The sequence below is a fragment of the Stegodyphus dumicola genome, chromosome 8 (assembly GCF_044657685.1).
Source record: "Stegodyphus dumicola isolate Sdum_Otavi_A_Nest chromosome 8, ASM4465768v1".
NCBI classification, from domain to species: domain Eukaryota; kingdom Metazoa; phylum Arthropoda; class Arachnida; order Araneae; family Eresidae; genus Stegodyphus; species Stegodyphus dumicola.
The window spans coordinates 124,816,382-124,842,452 of NC_140775.1; the positions used below are offsets into that span (position 1 = coordinate 124,816,382).

At 33.5% G+C, this 26,071-nt stretch overlaps 2 protein-coding genes across 2 annotated transcripts in view; one reads left to right on the forward strand and one right to left on the reverse strand.

Annotated features, from left to right (window-relative positions):
• Nucleotides 1-239: 239 nt before the first annotated feature.
• LOC146995945 (uncharacterized) lies at nucleotides 240-22,482 on the reverse strand. The gene is made up of 2 exons (XM_085822375.1): nucleotides 22,267-22,482; nucleotides 240-3,931 (listed from the first exon to the last, which is right to left on the reverse strand). The coding sequence occupies exon 2, from the start codon at nucleotides 2,266-2,268 to the stop codon at nucleotides 1,945-1,947; it is 324 nt and encodes a 107-aa protein (XP_085678501.1). The 5' UTR covers nucleotides 2,269-3,931; nucleotides 22,267-22,482; the 3' UTR covers nucleotides 240-1,944.
• A 436-nt stretch (nucleotides 22,483-22,918) lies between these two features.
• LOC118202009 (proteasomal ubiquitin receptor ADRM1-like) overlaps nucleotides 22,919-26,071 on the forward strand; it is a 42,847-nt gene continuing 39,694 nt past the window's right edge. Inside the window, exons 1-2 of the mRNA XM_035374167.2 lie at nucleotides 22,919-23,214; nucleotides 25,818-25,934. Coding sequence (XP_035230058.1) covers nucleotides 23,011-23,214; nucleotides 25,818-25,934 — 321 coding nt within the window. The 5' untranslated portion in view covers nucleotides 22,919-23,010. The remainder of the gene's footprint in view (nucleotides 23,215-25,817; nucleotides 25,935-26,071) is intronic.

Here is a 26,071-nt window from a genome sequence, read left to right on the forward strand (position 1 = left end):
AATGAAATGTTATATGAATATTGATGCCAACCAGATTATAACCAATCATGGAAGATTTCCCTTCTATTTACATAGATTCCATCTCCAGGGCAACGATAAATGCCTCATTTGTGATAAGATCGGTGACGCAGATCACTTCGTCGAGTCGTGTATTTTTACCCGGGGTGTGAGGCTTAAGTATGGAGACAAGAAGATTGAAGAAATGATCGTAAATAGTAACAGATTTAAAGATTTTGCTCAAGAAATAATGAAAATTATTAATAGCAATAAAGAAAAGATCGGAATTGAGAGTTAAGATCTTCTGACCTATTCAATAATTTTGTGCTCATTCGAATGCTGATCAAGATTTTACAAGAAGTTCTTTTTATGTTTTGTATGAATGGTTCTGTGTTGTTTTGTCTTGGTTTCATGTTATTATTAACTTTGTGGATTTTATTATTTAACGGGCCTGTCCCATTTTGGCCATGTGGCTGATTTAAATCGGCTGGGGGGGCCGGGGCTGCGCCCATACAAAATACAAAATACAGGTCATAATTATTTTTTTCCCTTATGCATGCTAGTACACAAGGAAAGAACACGTGTGCATGTGTATGTATATATGTGTAAGATATAAGAAAATACGATAACTGCTTTAAAAATAATTGGTGGCCTCGAAATTTCTAGATTTGGTGATCTTCCCCTAAATTCATCTGTTCTCCCAAATTCGAGATTTTCCTATGTATGTAACATGTACGTGAAAAGGGAAACTAAAACTAATATTAACTAGTCGTAGCTTGGCTTTAGAATCGCACCTACTTTGGTATAAATACCACTGGCGAGCTAATTACGTCATTATTCTGCTAGCTTCTACAAGGCTAATGTCTCTCCGCTTCGCTTCTTTAAAAAATGCCTGTGTCATTTCTAGCTAAAAACTAATGTACATAGAAATTTATCATATTTCATTATGATTGAATCATAAAAATATATCGGATTTTATTATGATTGGATAAATATCTACTGAGATGATTTTATATGCGTGGAAATAAAGATGATAATTGGCTGAACGTAGTTTGAACTTAATGTCAACTTCTTCCTCTCGCCCTACCACTCAGCTGTCGCGACTGTGCTTCAAAATTATGACATATATATGTTCATAATATTAAAGCGCTAATTTAAATTTTGCAGGAAACACTAAATTGCATTTAAAATGACGATTTTTATTCCAAAATTTATATAACTGTAATAGTTGCTGCAGCATGCCATGTAAAATAAATATGTATTTATAAAAAGTATTTTTGATTTACTAATCATTTGGTAAGCGCTATTAATTTGCTGAACACATTGAAAGTATTTGAAATATTTCGATATAAAAATTATTTAAAATTCTCGATTTAAAAATAAAAAACAAAATTAATTCTCAAAATTAATTAAAGCACTTATATAAGTAAATTTTGTAAAGAGGAATAATTAATATCCTCAGCATCTAAATATCGAGATTGCTTGTTTGTTTCTTCGTTTGAGGTATTCTTTCTGAAAACTTCTATTAACTAAACCAGGATTTACAAATATTCAATGATTCGAAAGCAGTACTTTGAATACAATCCCTTCCTTCTCTTGAATAAAACTTCTTTGCATACTATTATCTACAATCTTTTGTAAGCCGAAGTATCTTAATTGAAACTACAAACTATTGTCAGCTGGCACTTTTAGTGTAATAAAACACTAATAATAACACAATAAAAAAAATTTTCAACTATGATGTAACATTCCTCCAACTCCTATTTCTTCACATTATACAGTAGATGCGAATGTGTCATAATTTTCCTTTGCATAAAAGTACTGCGGCACTGCGTAATTAAGCCTGAATTTCTTAAAACTCCTCACATATCTGTAGAGCAAATCGTTTGTATGTAAAAATTCATATTCCGCTTTTATTCTCAACAAAACTTCTAGAACTATAAATCATTATTTCAAGGCATCGAAAACAGGTCGAGCGCTTGTGGTGGAATTTTTCTTGAAAACGCCTCGACGGGGTAAATAATGGCATGGGATTCTATTTTCTTCCTCAGGTGGTACTTCTTCAATAATATTCTCCGCTAACCATTCCTGGAAAACAGCATCATAATCTGCATATCTGCCTTCCTTAATAAGTTTCTCCGTAGTTGATGCACACCTGCACTCTGCAACCAATTTATTTTCCTCCAAAATCTTCTGCTCTTCTAACCAAGGTAGCTTCACGATGTAAGTACCTTCTTTATCCCTTCTCACCGTTAGCTGGAACTGCTGCATAACTAATTGATGTGTCTCTTCCTTAGATTTTATTTCAACAGGATCTCGGATGCCTAGATTATCCAAGTTCCACAGATCAGCAATTGATGCATTTTTTTATCAGTAAAGAGGTGATTAAGTTTGCAGAGGTGTTAACAGGGTTCTCATCAAATATTTTTCCCATAATCAGCCAGCCCAAAAGCGTTTCATATGCGACTATGTCACACTTAAGATAATGAGTTTTCCCCGTAAACAAATGACCACAAAAATCAGCCCCAATCAATATCTCGATATCGTGAAAATTCTCTCCATAATCAATAAACCATATCTTCTTTTCCTTTAACTCCTTTTCCAATGATCCTCCTTTCTTTAGTCGCGGAATTTTTCCACAAATAATAGACTGATCTAGAGCTTCTATCTTACAAGAAAATGTAATGTCAAGTTCATACTCACGATTCTTCTTTATCGTTAATCCTCCAAAAAGTGTGTGAATCAAAAACCTGTTACCATTTGATTCCATAACCCATCTCTTCTACAGTTGTCTTCAATATGAATATTGTATGAATGTTGGGAACTACTATCGATGAGTACCCGTACTTGATTTCTTTATTTTCTGATTTCAATCTAACCTGTAACGTCTGAGGTAGAACTTCACCAGAGTAGCAATGATTTGACAGGCTGTTATCATTGGTTTCGATTCTTCAGATTTAATAGAATTATTAATAAATTTATTAGTTTTAAGCTAATTATTATTAACAACACATTAATTAGCAACACATAAAAACCAAATGTCTTTTTCCACAAAGAATACATTTAATATTTGTCTTCAAAATTTTTACCGATATCCGGCTCTTAAACGGATAAAGCAGATTTTCTTATCCTTTATCTTCTTTCTGCTAGAAATTGAGAGTTTGAGCCTTAAAACAATCTCTGCTCTCGTGTGTCTTTTCATATAATACACAAGCTACATTTTGTTTTCTCTTTTCGAAGATTCCTGAAAATAAATCTGCAGCTGTCGGTTGATTAAAAGCTTTAGTCATCTTTTCTTTCTCCCTTTTTTTTTTATATTTATTTAAAAACTCAGATTTCACTAAGAGAACTCGCTCCTCTCCTTTTACTTCCATTTTCACAAACAATAACAAGCTTTTTAGCTTCTCATGGTATGGATTCTCCGCTGACTCATCCAGTGTACTAACTACCGGATTTCGCAACCACACCCTAAAAATGTCTCCTCCGGCATGCGAGATTCAATGAGAGGGAAAAGCATGGCAGAATATTTATCCGATGTCAAACCAGTGGATTCCAGAACTCTCAGATAGGATTGAAGTTAATCGTGCAGTCTAACAGTGTCTAATTTTCGGTTATTGTCCGTAGAATTTTTTACGACTAACTTTAACAGTTCTCCTACGTAGAACTCAATAAGTAATTCATCTTGACCCAAACGAGATTTTAGGCATTCTACCACTTTATTATAATTTTCATCTGTTGGCGGATAACTGTTAACAATATCACAAGCTCTCGTGTCCTCAGACATGCATTGTATTAAATAATGAAACTTATCCTCATTTTCTATATTTTGATCTTCATGAATTCTTTAGAACTGGCTCCAAAAGGCAAGCCAGTCCTTAATTTCACCGGTAAATTTAATGAGTTCAATCTTTGGTACTTTCAGTGTCCTTTTAACCTGAAAGGGAAAACAAACTAACTGGTTATACTGATCCTTTAAAATTCTATTTATACAAATGTCTACTTTGACTGTAATGCTATCCATTTTCTCATTGTATGCTTCAATAATCAAATACTCGCGCTCATATTTTTCTGCATTACAATCTGAAACTAATAAGTCATTTATTTCAGAATCGAAACTAGACAGCTGAGCATATATCCTTTGTGGCAAGTTTCTTAAAAAAAGGAATTAAACTGTATATTTGTATAAAAGACAAACAAACATTCATTTTTTAGGTGAAAATGTGCTTTAGCCCACTGCTTGGCAATTTTCAGTAGTGGCTATTTTTTAACAAGCGCCAGTAAAATCTCAGTATACTCGTACGTTGCATAAACAAAGTTGCGAAGGCGGAGCTAAGTGACGTCCATAAATGGGTGGGACTAAGCATGTAACGTCACAATGTATTCTCTATAGATATGGAAATAAATTTAATAAATTCTTTATATTTTAAATTATAATAATACAGTAAGTGAATTGTACCAGTTATTAAAACGGTAAACAACGTCGCAATCTCTCAAACTTTTATTTCATACAGCTTCAATATTTTCAAAGATTTTTAAGCTTTAGAATTTGTACAAATAAAAAAAGATTTTTATGAAATTTATTGCGGCAATTATATCATAATGTTGCAAATTATTGCATGCCTTTTAAATAAAATAGTATATACTCCAATTTCTATGAAATCTATTAATATAAGGCTATCTATTAATTAATAAATAATTAATAATTTAATATTAATTATTTAATATTAATTAATTAATATTAAATTAATTAATTTAATCTATTAATATAAATTTCAAGACTTACCCCTTTGATGATTTTCTTGATGCTGGATTATATTCCGTATAGCAGGTAGAAAAAAACTAATTTATTCTTTTGTGAATCATTCATAACGTAAAATTAATCATACAGATGACTTTGGTTAGTTTAATATTGACATAATATTATTTACATTTTTAGTTTGAAAGGATATTCATTTAAACAACAATATCTGATCACAACCGATTCAAAAACTGCCAAAAATCGAGTTCAAGTTCTAAAAAAATTGCTAGTTCTACGGTTTTTGTCTGGTTTCTCTCTATTGCCAAAATGTTCGAATCAATAATTATTTTCCTCTTCTTAAATTTTAAACTTTACATTAATAAAAAAAGAAAAATATTTTTATTGCATATCTACATCATACACAGCTTTCATGTCACTGTTTCTTAAATCACGTCATATTCTCTGTAGACGTACTAGAATTCTATACATTCTACAAATAATAAAAATCTAATTTCTCACAATGAACGAAAATAAACACTACAAATTTCGAATTTCGAACACTAAGCAATGCTTCACACTCACACACGCACACATATTATCAATGAACTCAGATTATCAAGTGCAATTACGATAGCAAATACTACGCATTAAAATAACAAAGTTATTTATAGAATCAAAATTTACAGTTTTGCTACTATTGAGTAGATCGTTGGATTATCGATATTTTTCGGAAAGCATTATCAGCATATCAAAACCAAAAAATTAAAAATACAATTTAAATAAAGAAAAAAAGATGTCTAAAGTATAACTTGCAATTAAAACAATACAAATTTAAAATACACAAACGATACACTAAACATTGCATATAAAATACGTTACATTCCTGCTCAGCATACCATACAGCCTCGCTTTGCCCATGTGACAACGATTTGCATTCGCCCGTAAAACATCAAAGAATTGCAAAAACTTCGTGTCCATGTGCACAGCGATTTATTTTCACTCGAAAAAATAAATCAGATAATTGCACAAACTCGTCATCGCGCACTGCATTGCCTTTGGGCACATCAATCTATTTTCACCTAAAAAAATCAGAGAATTGCACAAACTCGGTATCGCGCGCAACCACGGCATTGCGCTTTGCATTGGCTTTGCCCATGTGCACACATCGATCTATTTTCATTTAAAAAAACATCAGAGAATCGTACAAACTCGGCATTGTGCACTGCATTGGCTTTACCCATGTACACATCGATCTATTTTCACTTCAAAAACATCAGAGAAATGCACAACCTCAGCTTTTCCCATCTTCTAGGATTGATCCAAAAAGATAACAAAATATTAAAAATAAGCAACTTTAAAACGAAGCATACAAGAAAAATTTTTTTACTTACCCTTTTCAGAAAAAATTTAAAGTCTTTTTGAGGGAATTTATATATGTATATGTAATATTTTGGCAGTCGAGCACATGAGTGAAGCTTTTCAATCCAAGGACGAAAAAGAAGTTAATTGTTTTGATTCCACATTTTTATTCAATTAAAAGGCATATCATCACTCTTTACTAAATAACATTAAATTCGATGCGTCATGATATTCTAACAAAGAAAAGGCAGAAGAGCAGTGGCAGATCTTAGCAGCAGAGAGAGAAAGCAATCTCTCTAACGCAAAAGACTTAGAAACTCTATAATTGACCGAGCTATTGCGAAGAGCAATGTTGCCGGTTCCAGAATTAAAGCCCAAGGGCACTTGACATAAAGAAATCCGGACGTGGAGAAAAACTCAGATGAGAAAACGGATATAGAAGTACCAAAAGGAGCAAGACAATCCAATCGGACAAGTTCGCAAAACGTGACGAGCGATCGTAACTTTCAAGGAGGACCCAAGACAATGCAAATCAATGACAACAATATGAGAAGATACACTACAACAATAGTTCCAATGACAAATTCAAATACAATTAAACAACCTCAATCAGTAGTGCTAAATACAACCAATACAAAACAACTATACAACACAATTTAAATACTACTATTCAACGCAATACACTACAGCAATTCAACAACAACCTAAGCAACCTATTTACAACACCACTATATCATCACAATGCGAAAAATCTCACAGCATTAGTTTTATCAATCTCCAAGAATAATATTCAAGCTACAGAAGAACTTCAATCAAAATCAGATGCATTGGTAGTATAAACAGCTACCAATTGAGGATCTAAGTGAAAAAGTTGTCGTCTCCTCCCATGAAGGTGTGAGCTGCAAGTGGTCTGACGCTTCTATCTTCGAAGAGAATTTCATAATTAAAGACTTGGGAGTAATTAACAAAGTCACATTGCACAGCTTTGTTTAAGAATTTTTCATTAGATCTTCTGATGTAATCTGGAATCGTCTCAAGTTTTAAGTCTCTGTGTAAAAGTTTGTTGCGGATAAGATAGTGTGAATCAGTAATAATGCGCAGAAATTTGTTTTGCACTACTTGTAATTGATGCAGTTGAGTTTGAGTGACCGTGTTCCAAGCAGGAGCAGCATAACAAAGTATCGGTCGAATGCAAGTGGTATATATATGTTTTTTGGTACGCAACCTAAGATTTGAATATTTACCAATGACCGGGAGAAATCTGCATATTATGTCCATGGCTTTGCTCTTGACACTATTAATGTGATTAGACCATGTGAGCCTTTGGTTCAAAATAATTCCTAAGTATTTGGCCTTTGTGACCAGAGGAACAGCTTCCTGAAAAAGGTAGAGATCTTTAAAAGCAATGTTTTTCTTAGTTTTGCTAAGAATTAAAAGTTGTGACTTGCTAGCATTGATTTTTACGCGCCAATTTTGTGCACCAGTCTTCTACGGCATAGAGGTAATTTTGCATTTTGTCTATTGCATGATTAGCTTGGATGGATTTAATTGCAATCGCCGTATCGTCGGCATAACATGCTAACAGAGAGGTGGTGGTGCAGGGTGAGGAAAATCTTATATGTAGAAAAGATATAGTACTGGACCGAGAATACTTCCTTGTGGGACGCTGGATCTTATAGGTCTTGAATTGGATTTTTCATTTCCTTGAGCGACGAAGAAAGTGCGGTTTTGCAAAAAGGAGAAGATCAGAAGAATGAGTTCTCTAGGAAGTCCCAAGTTGATAAGCTTGAAGACGAGCCCCTCATGCCAGACGCGGTCAAAGGCTTTTGCCACGTCCAGCATAAGGAGCGCAACACTTTGCTTATTATGGAATTCAGATACCACAAATTCTACAATTCTTACTAGTTGTCGGGTAGTACTGAGGTTTTTTCTCAATCCGTACTGATCATTAGGTAGCAGGTGAAGAAAGGTTCCAATCTAGTGAGAATAAGTCTCATAAATTTTACCAAGGCTGGATAACAAACTGATTGGACGATAGCCATCAGGCTTGGTCACATCTTTACCCGGTTTGGGAAGAAGAAAGATCTTGGCTTACTTCCAAGGATCAGGGAAATAGTTAAGAGTAAGGCAAGCGTTGAGAATACTAGCGAATTTACTGATAAGTTTTCTAGGTAAGGTTACGAAGCATTTTATTAGTAATTTGATCACTTCCAGGAGCTTTTTTGATGTTGCGATATTTAATAATATTAGTAATTTCCACAGGAGAAGTAAGCCTTGGGATGTTATGAACCGAAGAAGAATGAAGCCAGAAATACACATAGTTTTCCAGAACATCTTTAAAGTTCTGATTCATGGGCTCCATATTAGGAGTAAACTGCTTTCCAGTTATTCAGCGAAAATATCAACTTTATCTTTAAGTGAGTAGATAATTTTAGTATCCGTATGAATAGGTCTATTGTTAATACTACTTCTTTTAAGATTTTGAAGATACTTTCACAAAGAACCATCATTAATATTAAGTTTAGATATAAAATCTTCTCTTGTTTCCTTTTTAAAATCAGTGATAAGCTTCTTGATTCTTCTATTAAAAATATTGATTTCTCTTTTAAGGGCAGGGTCCCAGTTACGGTGCCAAAGCTTCAGCAATCGGTTTCTTTCTTTGATAATGTCTCTGATACTGCGAGGAAGTCGAATATTATTGTTAGTTAATTGAATGGTAACTGTAGCATCTCTAAAAGCTTTCAGTATACTCTCAGTGAAGATTTGAATGACAAGATCGATATCCTATTTGGTAGAAAGTGAAGTGAAAATAGGAGGATGTTTGATTAAGATTTTGTGAAAAGTAATCCAGTCAGTATTATTTCTGGTAATAGGAGGGTCTTCTTTAGAAACACCAAGAGAAGCAATGACAGGTATATGATCAGATGTAAGTTCTGCCTTGACTTCCAAGGAAATAGGGATAGAAGTATTTGTAAGGATAATATCCAAGATGTCCGAGAGATTTGGAGAGGCAGGACGATAAGTGGCTTCAGAAGGTACATGTAATGCGACAGGATGATTGCAGATAAAATTATGCATAATACGTCCATTGGTGTTAGAACGACGACATCCCCATTCGAGGTGCTTAGCATTCATGTCTCCGGCAATAATAACTTGCTGATCTTCAGGAAGTACGTTTTTTAACATATTTTCAGAGAGTCGATTTCTTGGTGGATTATAAATAGCCGCAAAATGAGTGGTACCAAATTGTGGGAGTATAACAGCAACAGTCACACTTTCGAATCCAGAAGCAGAGTTTGTCGAGAGAAGACAGGATTGCAGAGGGTTTTTAACAAAAATTGCAGCTCCTCCTCTTCTTTGTGAAAGTCTATCACCTATGTAGGTGCGATAATTAGCAATATACAGTCTATCGGCAGGAACAACATGTGTTTCAGAGACCATGCCAATACCTATGTTATATTCTATAAAAAAGTCCGAAAGTTCATCAGTTTTGTTAACAATGCCAGCAGCATTCCAATAGCAAAGTTTAAGTGAATCTGACTTATTGAATATGCTGGTCAGAATTAGTTTCGTCTGATACAATATTAGTGGCATTTTGACGGATGTTTTGCGCAAGGAGTTGTATTCCTGAGTTTTTCAGGAAGGTGACTAGAGTATTAAGGTCATCAAATATCTTTTTTGCTTCTGCAATAAGATTTGGAGAAGGATTGTTATTAGTTTTGATGGCTTCAGCAAAAGACTTATTGATAATAAACCTATCAGCATATGATTTGATTTGTTCTTTTTTAGCTTGCTTCGGAAACTTTTCACAACCTTTAAATGAAGCTTTGTGGTCTAGACCACAAATTTTCACATTTAGCAGGTGCATTCTTGTCTTTTTGACAGGTTCTTGAGTCATGGTTATCACCACATTTAACACATCTAAAGTCATTGTGGCAAGCAGCTTGTGAATGGTGAAATCCTTGACATCGGAAGCACTGGACTGGGCCAGAGCGTCGTTTATATGGTTCGACTTTGATATGTAATCCACAAATTTTGGTTTCTTTAGAAATTTCTTTAGATTTTTCATTTTTCTTCAGAGTGATAAGAAAAAGTGGAAATTTTTTAACTTCTCCTTTAAATCTACGAGAGAGTTGACTGACATTTATAACTTGGTAAATTTTGCTTAAAAGTTCATCTTTGATTTCATCAGGATCTGTGTCCATTGTAAGATGACGGAAGACCACTTTATGATTCTTCTCATCAGGCAAGGATTGATATTTAATTTCCTTTTTGTTCAGAATACTTGTCATTTCTCTATGAATGTTGACATGAGAGACTTTAATTTTAAAGCCTTCTTTTTGAATGTATCCTGTGTAATCAGATTTGTCTGATAATTTATGTTCTGCAAATAACGCTTTTAGTTCTTTCCAATCAAATTTTTTATCATTTATATAAATAGCAGGTGGCGCTTTGCCTTTTTTGTTTTGATCGTTTTGTATTTCTTCATTTATCTGAGATTCATTTGGAACAACAGAACTAGTGTCCATTGATTCTTGACTATTAATGGAAGGAGTAACAACTGGTTTGAGCTGAGAGGGATTAATGGGACGAAAATGACCCTTTTTCCTTTTACCCACACTACGATCTCCTTTGGGTTTTTGTTCAGTTTCGTTACCTATCCGTTTCTTGTTCGAAAGGAATTTCATTTGAATTGTCTTTATTTGGCTTATTAGGTGAGCCTTTCATACGTTTTCTTTTGACAATTTTCCATTCACTTTCTGTAGGTGTAGATGGAGTTTCTTCTTGATGTTCTAATGACTCTTCAATTTCTTTGTGAGCAGTAATTAAGGCATCATACACTTTTTGAAGTAGATCAAATTCTTTGTCTTTTTTGATAGAAAGATTTCCATTTTGTTTTTTAATTCTCAGCTCTTCAACGGTAGCCGCAAAAACTTTCAAAAATGGTTCCATCATTCATAAGCAAATTAATGGAGTCCGGCGCTCCGGAACCAGACCCACACGAAGGTGTTCTGGATGAGCCGGCGGGACTTCACAAGGCCCTTGACTTCAGCACTGATAGTCAAAGCAAAAGAGTAACAATCCAAAACAGTAAAAAATCGAAATCCAACAATTCAGTGATGAGGCGATCAGTGACACAAAATAAGCAACCACTAGGCGAAAACGCAGACGATCTCCAACACCGAGGCGGGAAAACACGTCATCCAAGTACGGGTAGAACACGCAGGTGCAACTCTATAACGCAAAATGGCGCGAGTTCTCTATTTATAGAAGTTGTTACGTAACAGGCTGGAATGTTCTGAAAAGTATTGGTCTAGGGGGAAGATCCTGAAATTGCGGAAAGTTAATTAAAGGTTGCTTGTTCGCATAGAGCAGTGCTCCGCAACCTTTTCTCACCTGCGAATCACAAAAAATCTTTCTGGAATTTCGTGGCACACCAAAAGCTAATGTATATATGTATTGATTTATACACAAAATTTACAATAAATTTTTGTTTTTAATTTGAAAAATATACAATTATAAAACCATAACATATTTATTTATATGCAATCATAATAATTATCAATGCGATACCTGCGCTTAAAAAAAAAAGTTATATATTTTTGAGTTCCGAGTTATCAAGGAAGTGCCGAAAAAATTCAAATGCTGACACACTTACAATCACACACACAACCACACAACAGTGAAATATATAAAAACATTTAAAATAGACATTATTAAGGAAAACAAATTGTCATTGTGTATTAAATACATGATAAAAAATTGCAAAATGTCAAATACATGTATTTGATTGCGGCACACCTATATCCTACTCATGGCACACCAGTGTGCCGCGGCACACCGGTTGCGGAGCACTGACATAGAGCAAAGCCGTCCTATTTTTTATATATTACGTCTTCTCCCCCCTCAAAACAAGAAGCCGGGCGAGCAAAGCATTATTATATTAATGAAGAAAGAAGTATGAGGAAAGTCAAGAAGAAAGACATCCAAGACACAGCTTATAGGCTTTAACTATGCCTAACATAAGTCATGATCTTTCTCATATAATTATAGAATTTTTGAATTATATAATTTTGCAATGGAACTTATGATTTATAAATAAACATATAACCTATAACTAAATTTAGAGCTATAAGACAATAATACATGGAATAATAAATAACAATAAATAAATTACAAGCATAAATAAAAGTACTCAGTTTTACTCAAAATTTCATTTGAAAGTAAAAGTTTGTTGTAAAGTCCTTTTCATCCAATGAAGATACTGGTTCAAGGGGAAAATCCTGAAATTGCGGAAAGTTTATTAGATGTTGCTTGTTCGCATAGAGCAAAGTCGTCCTATTTTTTATATTTTACATCTATATATATATTTGAATTTAACAAACATTCTCTATTTGTAAAAAGGAACTTAAAGTTAATAAATTTAAATGAAAATTAATGCAAACAAATAAATGATTAATTATTGTTGCGAACTAATCTACAATATCATTTAAATTCTGAGAGCATATGTAAATCAAGTGTATGTATCAAAATCCATTAATAAATATAAAATTCCAAAAATTATTTAATTCTAAAAAATTTATTTATAAAAATGCATAGGTGAATGATTGTTGAGCAAGCAGGAGACAGGCTTATCAAGGGAAGGTTGCCTCCAAACCTAACTCTTCAATCATTCAATTCGTGTTTCGTCATCTATGTAGACAAGGTTAAAAGTCAAAACCAAAAGTAAAACCAAATGTGGTGAATTACGAAAAAGAAATTTAAACAAGTGGAATTTTGAGAAATTAGCAAGTAAAAGACCAGAATTAAAATTAAAAATTAATAAATAAGAGTAGAACACCAAATTTTCAGAAAACCAAAGTAATTTAGAAAATCTTGTCTACAGAAACTTGCCCGACACGAGTTCTGCATATAAATCAAAAAGAAACTAGACATTATCTATAAAAAAATAATAAATTATTCTTAAATAATACTAAAAAGGGAAGTAAATAGTAAGTTTTAATTTACTTAACAACTGTATTTGTTTTTGGGTAGTGGAGAAACATTGCCAAACTAAGTGATATTAAGTAGTGTGTTGTGCATGCAACATTTTTTTCCCATAACGTTACAGTTTGCATTTTTAAATTTTTTACGAATTTTTACAACAGAACATACATTTTACATTACTTAAAAGTTTACAGAATAGGTTTTTTTTTAATTGATCACAGATATGGTTTACACTCAACTTAACCTTAAATTAGCGCCCTCTATTTAAAGTTTTCAGAACGCACTACTTAACATCACTTACTTTGGCAATGCTTTTCCACTCCCCAAAAACAAATATAGTTGGTAAGTTAAATTAAAACTTACTATTTACTTGTCTTTTTAGTATTCTTTAAGAATAATTTATTATTTTTTATAGATAACGTCTAGTTTCTTTTTGATTTATATGCATACTTCGTGTCGGGAAAGTTTCTGTAGGCAAGAGTTTCTAAATTACTTTGGTTTTCTATACTTATTTATTATTTTTTAATTTTAATTCTGGTCTTTTAATTGCTAATTTCTCAAAATTCCACTTGTTTAAATTTCTTTTTAGTAATTCACCACATTTGGTCTTACTTTTGGTTTTGACTTCTAACTTTGCCTACATGGATGACGAAACACGAATTGAATGATTGAAGAGTTAGGCTTGGAGGCTGTTGCAACTCAACTCTTGCTGAGATCCGATGGCTGAGTGAGGTCATCTGGAACTATGAACTCTCGCTAGAGATCACGAGAACTCGGGACTGAGAAGTCGCACGCCGCGTCGTGAGAACATTTAACCTTTCATTATGTAAAAATTATGTAACCGTTAACGCCTTCATTAAATATGTTTGTGTTAAGAAAGTTTATCATTTATGGATTATACCTCTGAAGATTTTACAGATAGAGTCCCTGAGAAGAATGCATCCAGTGGCCCTGGCCGAACCCATTGGAACAAGGTAAGCAGTTTTGTTTTACCTTGATTAATTAGTTAGAAGTAAGATAAAGAATATAAAATAATAATATTATGGCGCCACAACGTGGGGCCATTGGGTTGAATTTGAACTGAAATTTAATAGATTTTGCTTAAGCAAAAACATGGATTTAGAAAAATTAAAAAAGAAACGATCTGCTATAAGAGCAGTAGTTACGAGGCTAATAAATAAAATAGAAACAGAAATTGATAATGAGGGGGATAAAAATGTAATTGAAGAAACGGTTGCTCAGTTAATTAGTAAAGAAGAAGAACTAATCTTAGCGGATAATGGTATTGAAACTTTAATTGATATAACAAATTTAGAAGATGAGATAATGTCTAGAGAAGAGTATAAAAGTAAAATTATTATTTGGAAATTACGCGCGAAAAGATATTTAGATACTAATCCACATAGCGCTAATTCTACTTCATATGGAAATGTCACTGAATCGCAGAACAAAACTAAACTCCCCAAATTGGCACTGGAAACATTTTCGGGAAAGGACGTGTGCAGTTGGCCCGGGTTTTGGGCACGATTTGAGACAGCTGTACACGAAAACGAAAGTCTACATGCCGTAGATAAATTTAACTATTTAAAGTCAATTCTTACTTCCGATGCAGAAACTGCAATACAAGGGTTGACATTAACAGCGGAGAATTACGAGAAGGCTGTGAAAATATTAAAAGATCGCTTCGGACGCAAAGAACTAATAATAGATACCCATATGAACAATTTATTAACTCTGACTCCGGTTAAAAGGTCTGGCGATGTGACAGCACTTCGAAAATTATATGATCGTTGTGAAGTACAAATTAGAGGATTAGAATCGTGTAATATTTTACCGGATTCGTACAGTACCTTATTATATCCGATATTAATAAAGATGATTCCGAATGATTTAGCACTAGAATTTAATAGGAAATATGAAGATGATAATCAGACAAAAATTACGAATTTGCTCCATTTTCTAAGAAAAGAAATAGAAAGTCGAGAACGTACAGGATTTTTAATTAAGCCAACAGATTCTGAAGTCACTGAAAAGAAATCCCATTTTGAAAATAAGCGGCAGTTTGGAGAACGTTTTCGAGACAGCGAAAGAAATCGGGATTATAATAAGGGTAGAATTCCTTCAGCGGCAGCGTTAAACACATCACTATCTAATAGCTGTTTATTCTGTTTTGAAAATCATACGTCAGAATCATGTCAAAAAACTGTGCCAGGGAAAAAGGAAGCGTTAATGCGAAGTGGATTTTGTTTCAAGTGCCTCAAAAGACGCCATTTAGCTAGGATGTGCAAATCGAAACTAACTTGTGGTATTTGCGATCGGCGACATCATATATTGATACACTCTGACGAAACGAATGCGTCAGACAAGAGTCCCGTCCAAAGGGCAGTAGTCTCTTCTGTTTCCGATTGCGCAACAGCAAATAACTCATTTTTTCTGACAGCACGAGCTGAAATTATAAACACAGGCAATTGGCGCAAGCAAAGCGTTCCCTTGTTGTTTGATTTAGGATCGCAGCGAACATTTATTAGAGAGGATATCTGTAAGAAATTAAAACTTCCCGTTATTGGAGAAGAAAAAATAAAAATATTCTCTTTCGGCTGCACGACGTCTGAAGCGCAGAATGTTAAAAAAACCAGGCTCATTTTGCGTAATTCGAAGAATCGATATGAAATCAAAATAGAAGCTTTAATTATTCCTGTCATTAATGGATCACATATTCATTCTCCTAGAAATGAAATAGTTAATCTTATTAAAAAAACAGGACATACAACTTTCCGATGAATGGGGACCAGGAAATAAATAGACCGCCGAAAATTTCTTTACTGATAGGAGCGGATTTTTATTGGAAAATAGTTACGGGTAAAGTTCACAGACTGTCTAATTCCTTAGTAGCGGTTGAAGCAAAATTGTGTTGGACCATTAGTGGAACAGAACGGGCTTACGGAATTTTCCCAAATAATGTGAATACTATGAAGGTTGTGGTTCATAATAATAAAGATACACAGAATGAATCGCTGTCTAGGTTGCTGAAGAATCTCTGGGAGCTCGATTCTTTGGGGATAAATTATGATTCGGATAAGGAACTCGAATTAGAAGATAATTTAGTTTTCGATAATTTCAAAAGATCTGTGAAGTTTGAAAACAATCGTTATATTGTGCGCCTTCCTTGGAATCATAATTCAAATGAGCTAGGAGATAATCTGGACATTGCTAAAATTAGATTTAAGAGTTTAAGTCGTAGATTTCAGAATAATAAACAGTTCTATGACAGATATCGCGAAGTAATTGATAGGTACTTAAAAGAAGGAATCGCCGAAGAGACTAACATTGAAATTGGACCAAAAACGTATTTTATGCCGCATCAAGGCGTTATAAGAGAAAACAAGGAAACTACAAAACTCCGTGTGGTTTTTGACGCTTCGTCACATGCGGAGAATTGTTTGTCATTAAATGACTGTTTACATTCAGGTCCTAAGATGTGTCCAAACATACTGGAATTGCTCCTTAAGTTTCGTCAAAATCGAATTGCGTTTATAGCTGACATCGAACAAGCATTCTTGCAGATTTCTTTTGCTGATGAAGACAGAAACGCAGTCAAGTTTCTATGGAACGATGGTGAATTAAATGGAACCAAAATAAAGGCTCTTCGTATGACAAGGGTAATTTTTGGAGCAACATCTAGTCCGTTTCTTCTCAGAGCAACTCTTAATGTACATGTTGACAAATACAAGTTACAGTATCCGAACGTATTTTCCATGCTAACTGAAAATATGTATGTTGACGATTTAATCGCTGGAGCAGATGAAGAATCAGAAGCATTCGAGGAATCGGAACATATTAAACGCATACTGAAAGAAGGTGGATTTAACATGCGGCAGTGGAAAACGAATGAAACGAATTTACAAAGGGTATGGAATGAAGAAGATTTTTCACACGATTCGACTTGTTCTAAAGTATTGGGATACATATGGAATAAGTCAAATGATACATTTTTGATAGAAATTGAAGAGTTGGTAAAAGATGCCAAAAGGATAGATAACATACCAACTAAAAGGGAAATCTTGAGATTTGTAGGACGTTTCTTTGATCCACTGGGGTTTTTAAATCCATACACCATTCGAGCTAGGATTTTATTACAAGATTTATGGGAACAAAAGATAGCATGGGACACTGAAATACCAGAAAATCTCAGAAAGAATTGGCAAAGCTGGTGTGATGAATTAGCTCATATTTCTAGTTTGGAAATACCAAGACATCAGTTTGCAGGTGCTGGGAAAAGGGATATAAAGGATGGTTTACAGTTACACTGTTTCACAGATGCGAGTCAGAAGGCCTATGGGGCTGTTCTGTATTTTCGTTATTCGAAAAATGGAGTCATTCATACAAGTTTCATTACATCAAAATCACGAGTAGCACCTTTGAAAAAATTATCACTTCCCAGATTGGAATTGATGGGTGCTTTGATAGGCTCGCGCTTGTCAAATTACATTCAAAAGAAACTTCGGGACATTGATTTAATTGTATATATGAGGACCGATTCTAGTATAACGTTACATTGGATTAGAAGTGATGTGAAAAGGTGGAAGCCATTCGTTTAGAACAGAGTGAAGGAAATACAGAAGAATTCAGATGTCTTGAACTGTAGATATACGCCTGGTGAACATAATCCAGCTGGTTTACTAACTAGAGGTGAAAATGTACTATGGGGAGGCTTTTGGGAGCGTATGGTTCAGTCTCTTAAAGCTCTTCTGAAGAGAATCTTAGGAAAATCATCCTTGACATTCAGGGAATTAGAGACGGTCATAACAGAAGTGGAAGCTATATTGAACTCCAGACCTTTGACATTTATATACTCGGATCTAGGAGAGCCAGAATCTTTGACCCCTGGTCACTTCTTAATAGGAAGACGATTACTATCATTGCCACAAGGAAGCTCTAAATTAACTTCCACAAAGGAGAGTCTTACACATCGAATTAGACATCAACAGATACTGGTAGAAAGAATCTGGCGAAAATGGAGGCAGGATTATTTGATGAATTTAAAATCTGCTCATCATTCCAAACTGGCGAAAACAGGAACCTGTTTGAAGAAAGGAACTATTGTATCAGTGCATGAAGATAAAATTCCACGGCTGATGTGGAAGATGGGCATCATAATGGAAGTCTTTCCTGGGAGAGATGGCAAGGTGAGAGCCTGTGCTGTCCGCTTGCCCAATGGACATACGATTAAAGGACCAGTGCAATTACTATATCCGGTGGAGCTGGAATGTAATAAGGACAATTACGGCAATTGTCCTTCCGGGCGGGAGGATGTTGCAACTCAACTCTTGCTGAGATCCGATGGCTGAGTGACGTCATCTCGAACTATGAACTCTCGCTAGAGATCACGAGAACTCGGGACTAAGAAGTCGCACGCCGCGTCGTGAGAACATTTAACCTTTCATTATGTAAAAATTATGTAACCGTTAACGCCTTCATTAAATATGTTTGTGTTAAGAAAGTTTATCATTTATGGATTATCCCTCTCAAGATTTTACAGATAGAGTCCCTGAGAAGAATGCATCCAGTGGCCCTGGCCGAACCCATTGGAACAAGGTAAGCAGTTTTGTTTTACCTTGATTAATTAGTTAGAAGTAAGATAAAGAATATAAAATAATAATAGAGGCAGCCTTCCCTTGATAAGTCTGTCTCCTGCCTGCTCAACAATCATTCACTTATGAATTTTTAGAAATAAATTTTTAGGATTAAATAATTTTTGGAATTTTATATTTATTAATAATGGATTTTGATACTTCCACTTGATTTACATATGCTCTCAAAATGTAAATGTTAGTTCGCAATAGCAGATTAGTTTGCAACAATAATTAATCATTTATTTGTTTGCATTAAATTTCATTTAAATTTAGTAACTTTAATTTACTTTTTACGAATAGAGAATGTTTGTTAAATTCAAATTTAATTCCTTGCAGCAACGGCGCAAGAGAATTATTTAAAATTAAATTTAACTTTACTTTATTCTTTTGAAGCAGATAAAAAATATTTGAATCAAAATTATAATTTAAACTAACGGTAAAACATTAATTCTTCGTCTCTATTCTAAAATTCGTAATAACTTCTTTACTTTGCGTCATTTCTGAATTATTCTGTGGCCTGCGCAGCTCTGATGACGTAATAATTGGGAACTGAACCTACCATTGTAAACCAAAACTTTTCTCTTCACGTGCTTCCATCTTTCATAACTGCGCAATTCAGTTTCTGTCTGTGCTGTGCTTGGACGCAATTCGCTACGCTGCTTCCTATTGCAATAATATCAATAATGTAAATGTTCTTGAACAGGCACGATTAGGGTGCCAAGTGATCTGTGGCCACATAATGTCAATTGGAAATAAAAATCGAATTAAAATCGCCTCGACTGCCAAGTTTTCTTTACAAAGTCAACACATTAGCTTACGACGCAATCAGAATACTTCCTCTTTAATATAGGATAACTGCGCATCAACAATGCTCCGTCTTTTCCTTGTTTTTATTATGTCGTATATTTTGAATTTATCTCAGGGAAAAACCCTTTTGAACACACACCCCCCCAACTTTAATTTTATTAACGTTATAAAATTTACTAACGTTTTATCCTCCGTTTCCGTAAATATATGCAGAAAAAGGGCAAAAACCCAGGATTAAGAACCACCACATAAGAACATTCAAACCACAACTGAATTAACTACTCAAATTAACAAGTAAAAATATCCCCCCCCAAAAAAAATTTTTTTTGAAAGCTTTCAAATTTTTATAACGTTTTGTGTGTTACCTTTTTTTATCAAATATGTTTTTCGCCCTTAAACCATAAAATTCAGTTCAACAGCAATATCGCAAAATAATTTTTAAATGAGCGTAGCTTTAGAATTTCCTATACACAATTTCGCGCTTTGGAGATATAAAGGCCCGTCCACACGAGTACGCTCGAAACGTAGCTGACGAACGCGCTTTTACGTTACCAGCGTAAAAGCGTCCAAACGAGTACGCTTGCGAAGAGTGCGTTTAACCAATAGCATTATTTTGCGCAAAAATCACGTGACGCTGTAATATAGCGTCGCGTGATTTTTGCGCTGTAATATAGCGTCAACAGAGCTGTATCTTATTACTTCGCTGTTGTTCTGTATGTTTGCGGCAAGTTGTCCGAATCAGATGATTTTTTTAATAGCTGAAACTTTACTATTATGTGCAATTATTAAGCAGAGGCAAAACCGCAAAAAATGGCAAGAATGGGTCCGAAAGATTTATTTAGAGCGACCTGTTCAAAGAGATTTTTTTTTTAACTGCCTTGTTTGCGAAAGGAATATCTGGAATTATTAAATTCCTACTATTAGCTCACACTCTCCCTATGTCTTGTTCAAATTTTCAGTACATAAAATGCTTTTTATTCATCCACTCAAGTTCAAATACAATTTTTTAAACTTGCAGTGAATGACACTTGATATTAATACAGCTTTTCACATATTAAAATTTTTTAAATTTTTAATTAAAAAAATTATGTTTGTATTTTTATTTATTTATTTTTGTATTTTTAAACTTTTCTTTGTGGACCTAAGTAGGAATTGACTTAATTTTTTGTTTTGCGGAGGGGGTATATTACTTATTTTTTAATTCCTTCAGGATGATTATCGACCAGTTTGACAGACTTGCAGATTCTATATCGCATGAAAATTAGGATTTATAAAATTGGTTTGGAATACACTATATAAAGAGAATTAAATTACTTAATTCTATTTATATACACCATCCACCATATAATAAAACCAAATTCATATTTTTTTAACTCGCTCTCCCTTGGTCTTTTGTTTTTCTTTTTATTTATTTTTGAATTTAGAAAGAGGTTCAAACTTTGGACAGTTTATGAGAAATTATGTGCATGATAAAATATGCAATAAAGTAAAAATAAAGAGAGAATTTATAGATGATATATGATAAAGAGATGCAGATATATTTTTACATAAGGATTTCTATTTGCACTGCACATTTTTAAACTAAATTAAAAACAATAATAATAATTAATAAAATAAGAAAGAAAACAATAATAATAGGTAAAATAAGAATATAATGATTCATGATTAAATATAAGAAACACGTTTCAAAATGAGAAAAGCTAACTGAATTATACCGTCTACGGGTGAAGTTCGAACTTGCCACCTTTCCATTCCTCCGCCACCAAAGCAGCGCGCTGACCACTCAGCTATCAGTGATAGCAGTGTTTGTGAAAAATAATGTAAGAAGTAGAAGTCGCTGCAAAGGTAATTTAATTAAACTTCAATAAATGATTGCTGTATGACACAAGTTGTAACTTTCCTCCAAAATTTCGTAATTGTATTTTATTGAATACTCTTTCACAGTCAACTGCTTTATTTTAGAAGTTATTATACTGCTGAAGTTAGTTTTTGGTGTATTTAATATTGGGATATTTATATGGCTTTTTATTACACATGATATAGCCAATATTTATATTAATTAAGGAGAATTTTGTAAGGCTCAGTTTTACGTCTTCTGCGTCCTGCGAATTTACGCCGGCGTCAAAAAAGTTACGTCAACTACGTCGGGAGCGTCCTCGTGTGGACGGGCCTTAAATGTTTTCCCCCGTACTGTGTTGCCATTACTGGCTTTGAAATTTGTGAGTTTGTTAAATATGAAACAGATAATAAAACAAATTCCAAATTTAGGCTTCCAGATGCCCATATTCAGTTGGAAAAGTACATTATTCAAAATTTCATGACTCTAGGTACCGTTGTTTTACCACAGTGCGAGAAGCTTTGGCTTAATCTTAGTTTACCGAAACATTTATCCAGATTTTTAAATATTTAATTTCTTTAAATCTAACACAGGGCGATAACATTCAGTTAAAAACACTGCTTCAAAATATCGGGTCAGCCATGTTGGCGCGTTTATTGCCCTTCCAAAAAAAATCGCCAAGCAGAGTGCTAAACCGCATTTCAGCCAATCACTTATATCAGAATCGAAACTAGAAAGCTGAGCATATATCCCTTCTAAACTAGCAAAATTTGATCGAATTTCTACCTCATTAGGTTTTCCTGATTTAATAACTCACTCAAGACATTAAAATTTTTAGTAAAATTGGCTCTAACAGGAGAGCGTTTCTTTACTTATAAATCCATGCTTAAAAGTTTAACGGTATTTACCTTCAAAATCCAGTGAGATCGCGTCTGGGTCACCAGTGTTGCGCTGAATCTACCTGAGTATTATTTCATTCAGTCGTTCCCGCCTGTAAATTAAATCTGACTCCATTCTATAACACTTGAAAAGAAATATTTTAAATAAACAATTATATTTTCTTTCTTAAGAAAGCCAAAACTTTATTTGCTTACACACTTGAGGAAATCAAAACATTATTTTAATTATTCTTACTATTGCCAAACTTCAAAAACAAAACTCTGTCTAAAACGGAACACAACGGCTGTTGAATATCGTTAACAAATATAAATCATGGAGCTCACATCAATTCTACTTTGAAAATACGTTTTTCCTCGGCTGTTCGTAGTGCCTCAACCAGGAATATTAAAAACGGAATAATACTAATCAGATATTTTAGTAGGTCCATTATAAACGATGCAACTAACAACTATGATATGGCATTTTTATTTTGGTCATTCCAATTATTAAATTTTCACCAAAAGTGGTTATCTTGCACAGCTAAGTTCTAATGTGCAAAGGAAAGAAACCACGTGACCTATAATAACCAATCAGCATATGATTGAGCATTTCCTCTTCTGCTGGTTTTGAAACTGCTGTGTCTGTTTCCCGAAATTTAGATTGAAATTGTGATTTTTGATTTGGCAACAGTTAACTGTAGGTTTGTCAAACAAGCATAATCATTGCGGTTTGTATATTACCAGTAACTAATTGTTTAATATTTTGGATTAAAAATGACTAGGCACTTTTTATTTGGTGGGTCTTCATCGTCTCAGTCGCAAAACAAGAATTTAGTTGAGTTTCGAGCTGGTAAAATGACTATGAAAAACATGAAAGTAAGTGCTGATAAAAGAAAAGGCTTAGTATTCATTTATCAAAGCGATGATTCCCTAATGCATTTTTGCTGGAAGGACCGCACTACTGGTGTCGTCGAAGATGTAAGTAGGATGCAGAATTCTATAAAATATATATAAATGTCTACGTTATTAATCGTGTTGTGTTCAGGGGTTTTCATCCGCAGAGAACCCGTTGGCGCCGTTGCATTCTTACTCGCCAAGGATGAACCGAGCCGTAAACGTGATTTTTAGTGCATGTAAATTCAAGTTAGCAGATAAAACAATATATTAAGCATATGGTAGTAAAAATTCCCAGATAATATGCATGTAGATGTAAAACTAAAGGGTTAAACGTGATATACGAAAATAAATTTGTATTAAATTCAAGTTAGCACAGAAAAGAATATATTATTAAGCATAAGACAATATATAAGCATTTATAACAGAAATAAAAATTCATTTAAAAAATATAAATTAGTATTAATATACTGAAATTAACCGGTTAAACGTGATGTACGAAAAAAATTTGTCTTAAATTCCAGGTAACACAGAAAACAATATATTCCTTACACCAGCAGTTGTTTGCTAATTTTGATGACCATGGTGATGCATCAAACTATTCTGTCATCTTAGATAATCAATATTTTTTTTATTTCAATTTAATCATCTATTTATGCCACACCTGCCATCCTCTGAAAGGTTATTGTTAGAAAAGCATTAACAATATATTATCTTGTTAAAATTTTACGCCATAAAAATTGCTTTATTCTCATAATTTAAGATGACAATAACCAATAATAAAAATAAAAGCATTACTTAATTAGTTAAAGCACACATGCACATTTTTGCGGTCTACGAAAACAAATTATTTTAGACTTTGGAAACCTCATGGTTCTTAGAGCTATTAATAATTAAGAACACAACGTGAACAGCCGTGTTACAAATTAGCATTCACCCCTCCTTTCATTCCGAACCGAGAACCGGCATCTATCTACGAAAATATTTCTAACTATTCGTTGTTAAAAAATTCAGAAAAAATAATAATAAATAAGAGAAGAATAATATAAATCTGCAAATGCGAACAACGACAGTCTTAATTCAACAAAATAAACGCAAGAGGAATGGAGCTTTTCAACCTTCAGTTTTTATTTTTTTTTTAAATACTTTAAATTAAATGTCAATTACTTTCTAATAAAATAATAACTCTTCATCAGTTTTTTTAATACTTTAAATGAAATGTGAATTACTTTCTAATAAAATAATAATTCTTCATGTTTATTATCTTATTTTCGTTTATTCTGCTTAAGGGCCCAAACTACAAACACTAGCTGAGCCCAAAGATTTTCTCAGGCTTTGAATATTTGTATCAGTGTAGAAGTGCTGCGGCTCCTAATTTGTAAAAGAAGGTCAACTATATAATATCTTTCAATAGTATGTTTTACTTGCTAAATGGGAACTACTCTAATATGCGCTGTCAAGGCACCAAATTTCTTGCCAAATATTTTTGGCGAGAAACTCCACGCTGCTATATTGCTATCTAAATTTTTTGTCTACATTTCGAACTTTAAGCCTAAAATGTCTCCAAAAACACGGTTTTCATGAATGCAAAAACCACGTATTGAACACCTAATTTAAGCTAAAAATCCGAAACAAAAACAAAAAATTTAGATAGCAAAACCGTGAAATTTCTAAGCAAAATTATTTGAAAAGAGTCCATGTACACAGCGATTTGTTTTAACTTAAAAAAACATCTACAAATGGCACCATCTAGGCAATGAACGAATTTACGAACTACGCACACCTCACTTTAATAAATGAACACGACAACAATAAATTTCAAAGAATACCATATACACAGCGTTCTGTTTCAACTTTAAAAAACATCTACAAATTGCACAATATAGACGGTGCGCACTAATCAACAAAATAACTAAAATAAATTTCAAACAATTCAAAAAAACAACAATAACGACAGAAATTCATACTAAAAAAACAATGAACATAACATTCTACAAAATAAGAACAAGAATAAAATAAAATGCACTTACCATTAATGCTTTTTCGAACAACAGAAATACCAATTTCATACCGCCACGTAATCACTATCGTGTTTATATGACAGCCAGACACTATCCAGAAAATTCATACTATGGTTCACAAATAAATAAAATAATCACAAATCCCTACTTCTATCATGCACAGCCACTAAAAATAATCTCCCATATCTTCTTTCCACACCTCCAAATACCCATTACCCCTCAACAGGATCGCCACGAAGATGTTTCCGTATACCGAACTTCAATTCAACAACTTTCACCATTAAATCTTTCCCCCCTAGCTTCTCAGACACGTAGCATTACGGGAACCAACAAACTCCAGCGAAAGATTTTTCAACGTCAACAGAGTTGCCATACAACACGCAATTGCACCAAAAACCAGCGCAGAACACATATCGCCACATTTGGTGAAATTATGGTGTATATCAGAGTTGTACCGCTAAATGACAAGAAAATGTATTAGAAAAATGTACTAGCTACAAAATATGCTCCGATTTTAGAAAAAGAATTTAATATTGAGAAACTGCTATTCAAGTTAAGAATGTTTTTCACTGAACCTTCAAACTTATAATTTTGTTTACTATCAGGATTTTCATTTTGTATCATATATTTTATCATCTTATCTTATAATAAACTGTATATTTGTAGGATCTTATCATATTTCCTGATGATACAATTTTCAAAAGAGTTCCAGAGTGTACCACTGGAAGAGTGTATGTGCTCAAATTCAAGTCATCTTCTAGGAGGTGTTTCTATTGGCTTCAGGTACTAGGTTATTTTTCACTAATGTATATATAACATTGTAGAACCTCTATCAAACAAGGTCTCCATGAACTGAGATGGCAATCAGTTTAAAGAAATCATTTGAAAGATATAGTAACTTTATAAAGGGTACATTTAAA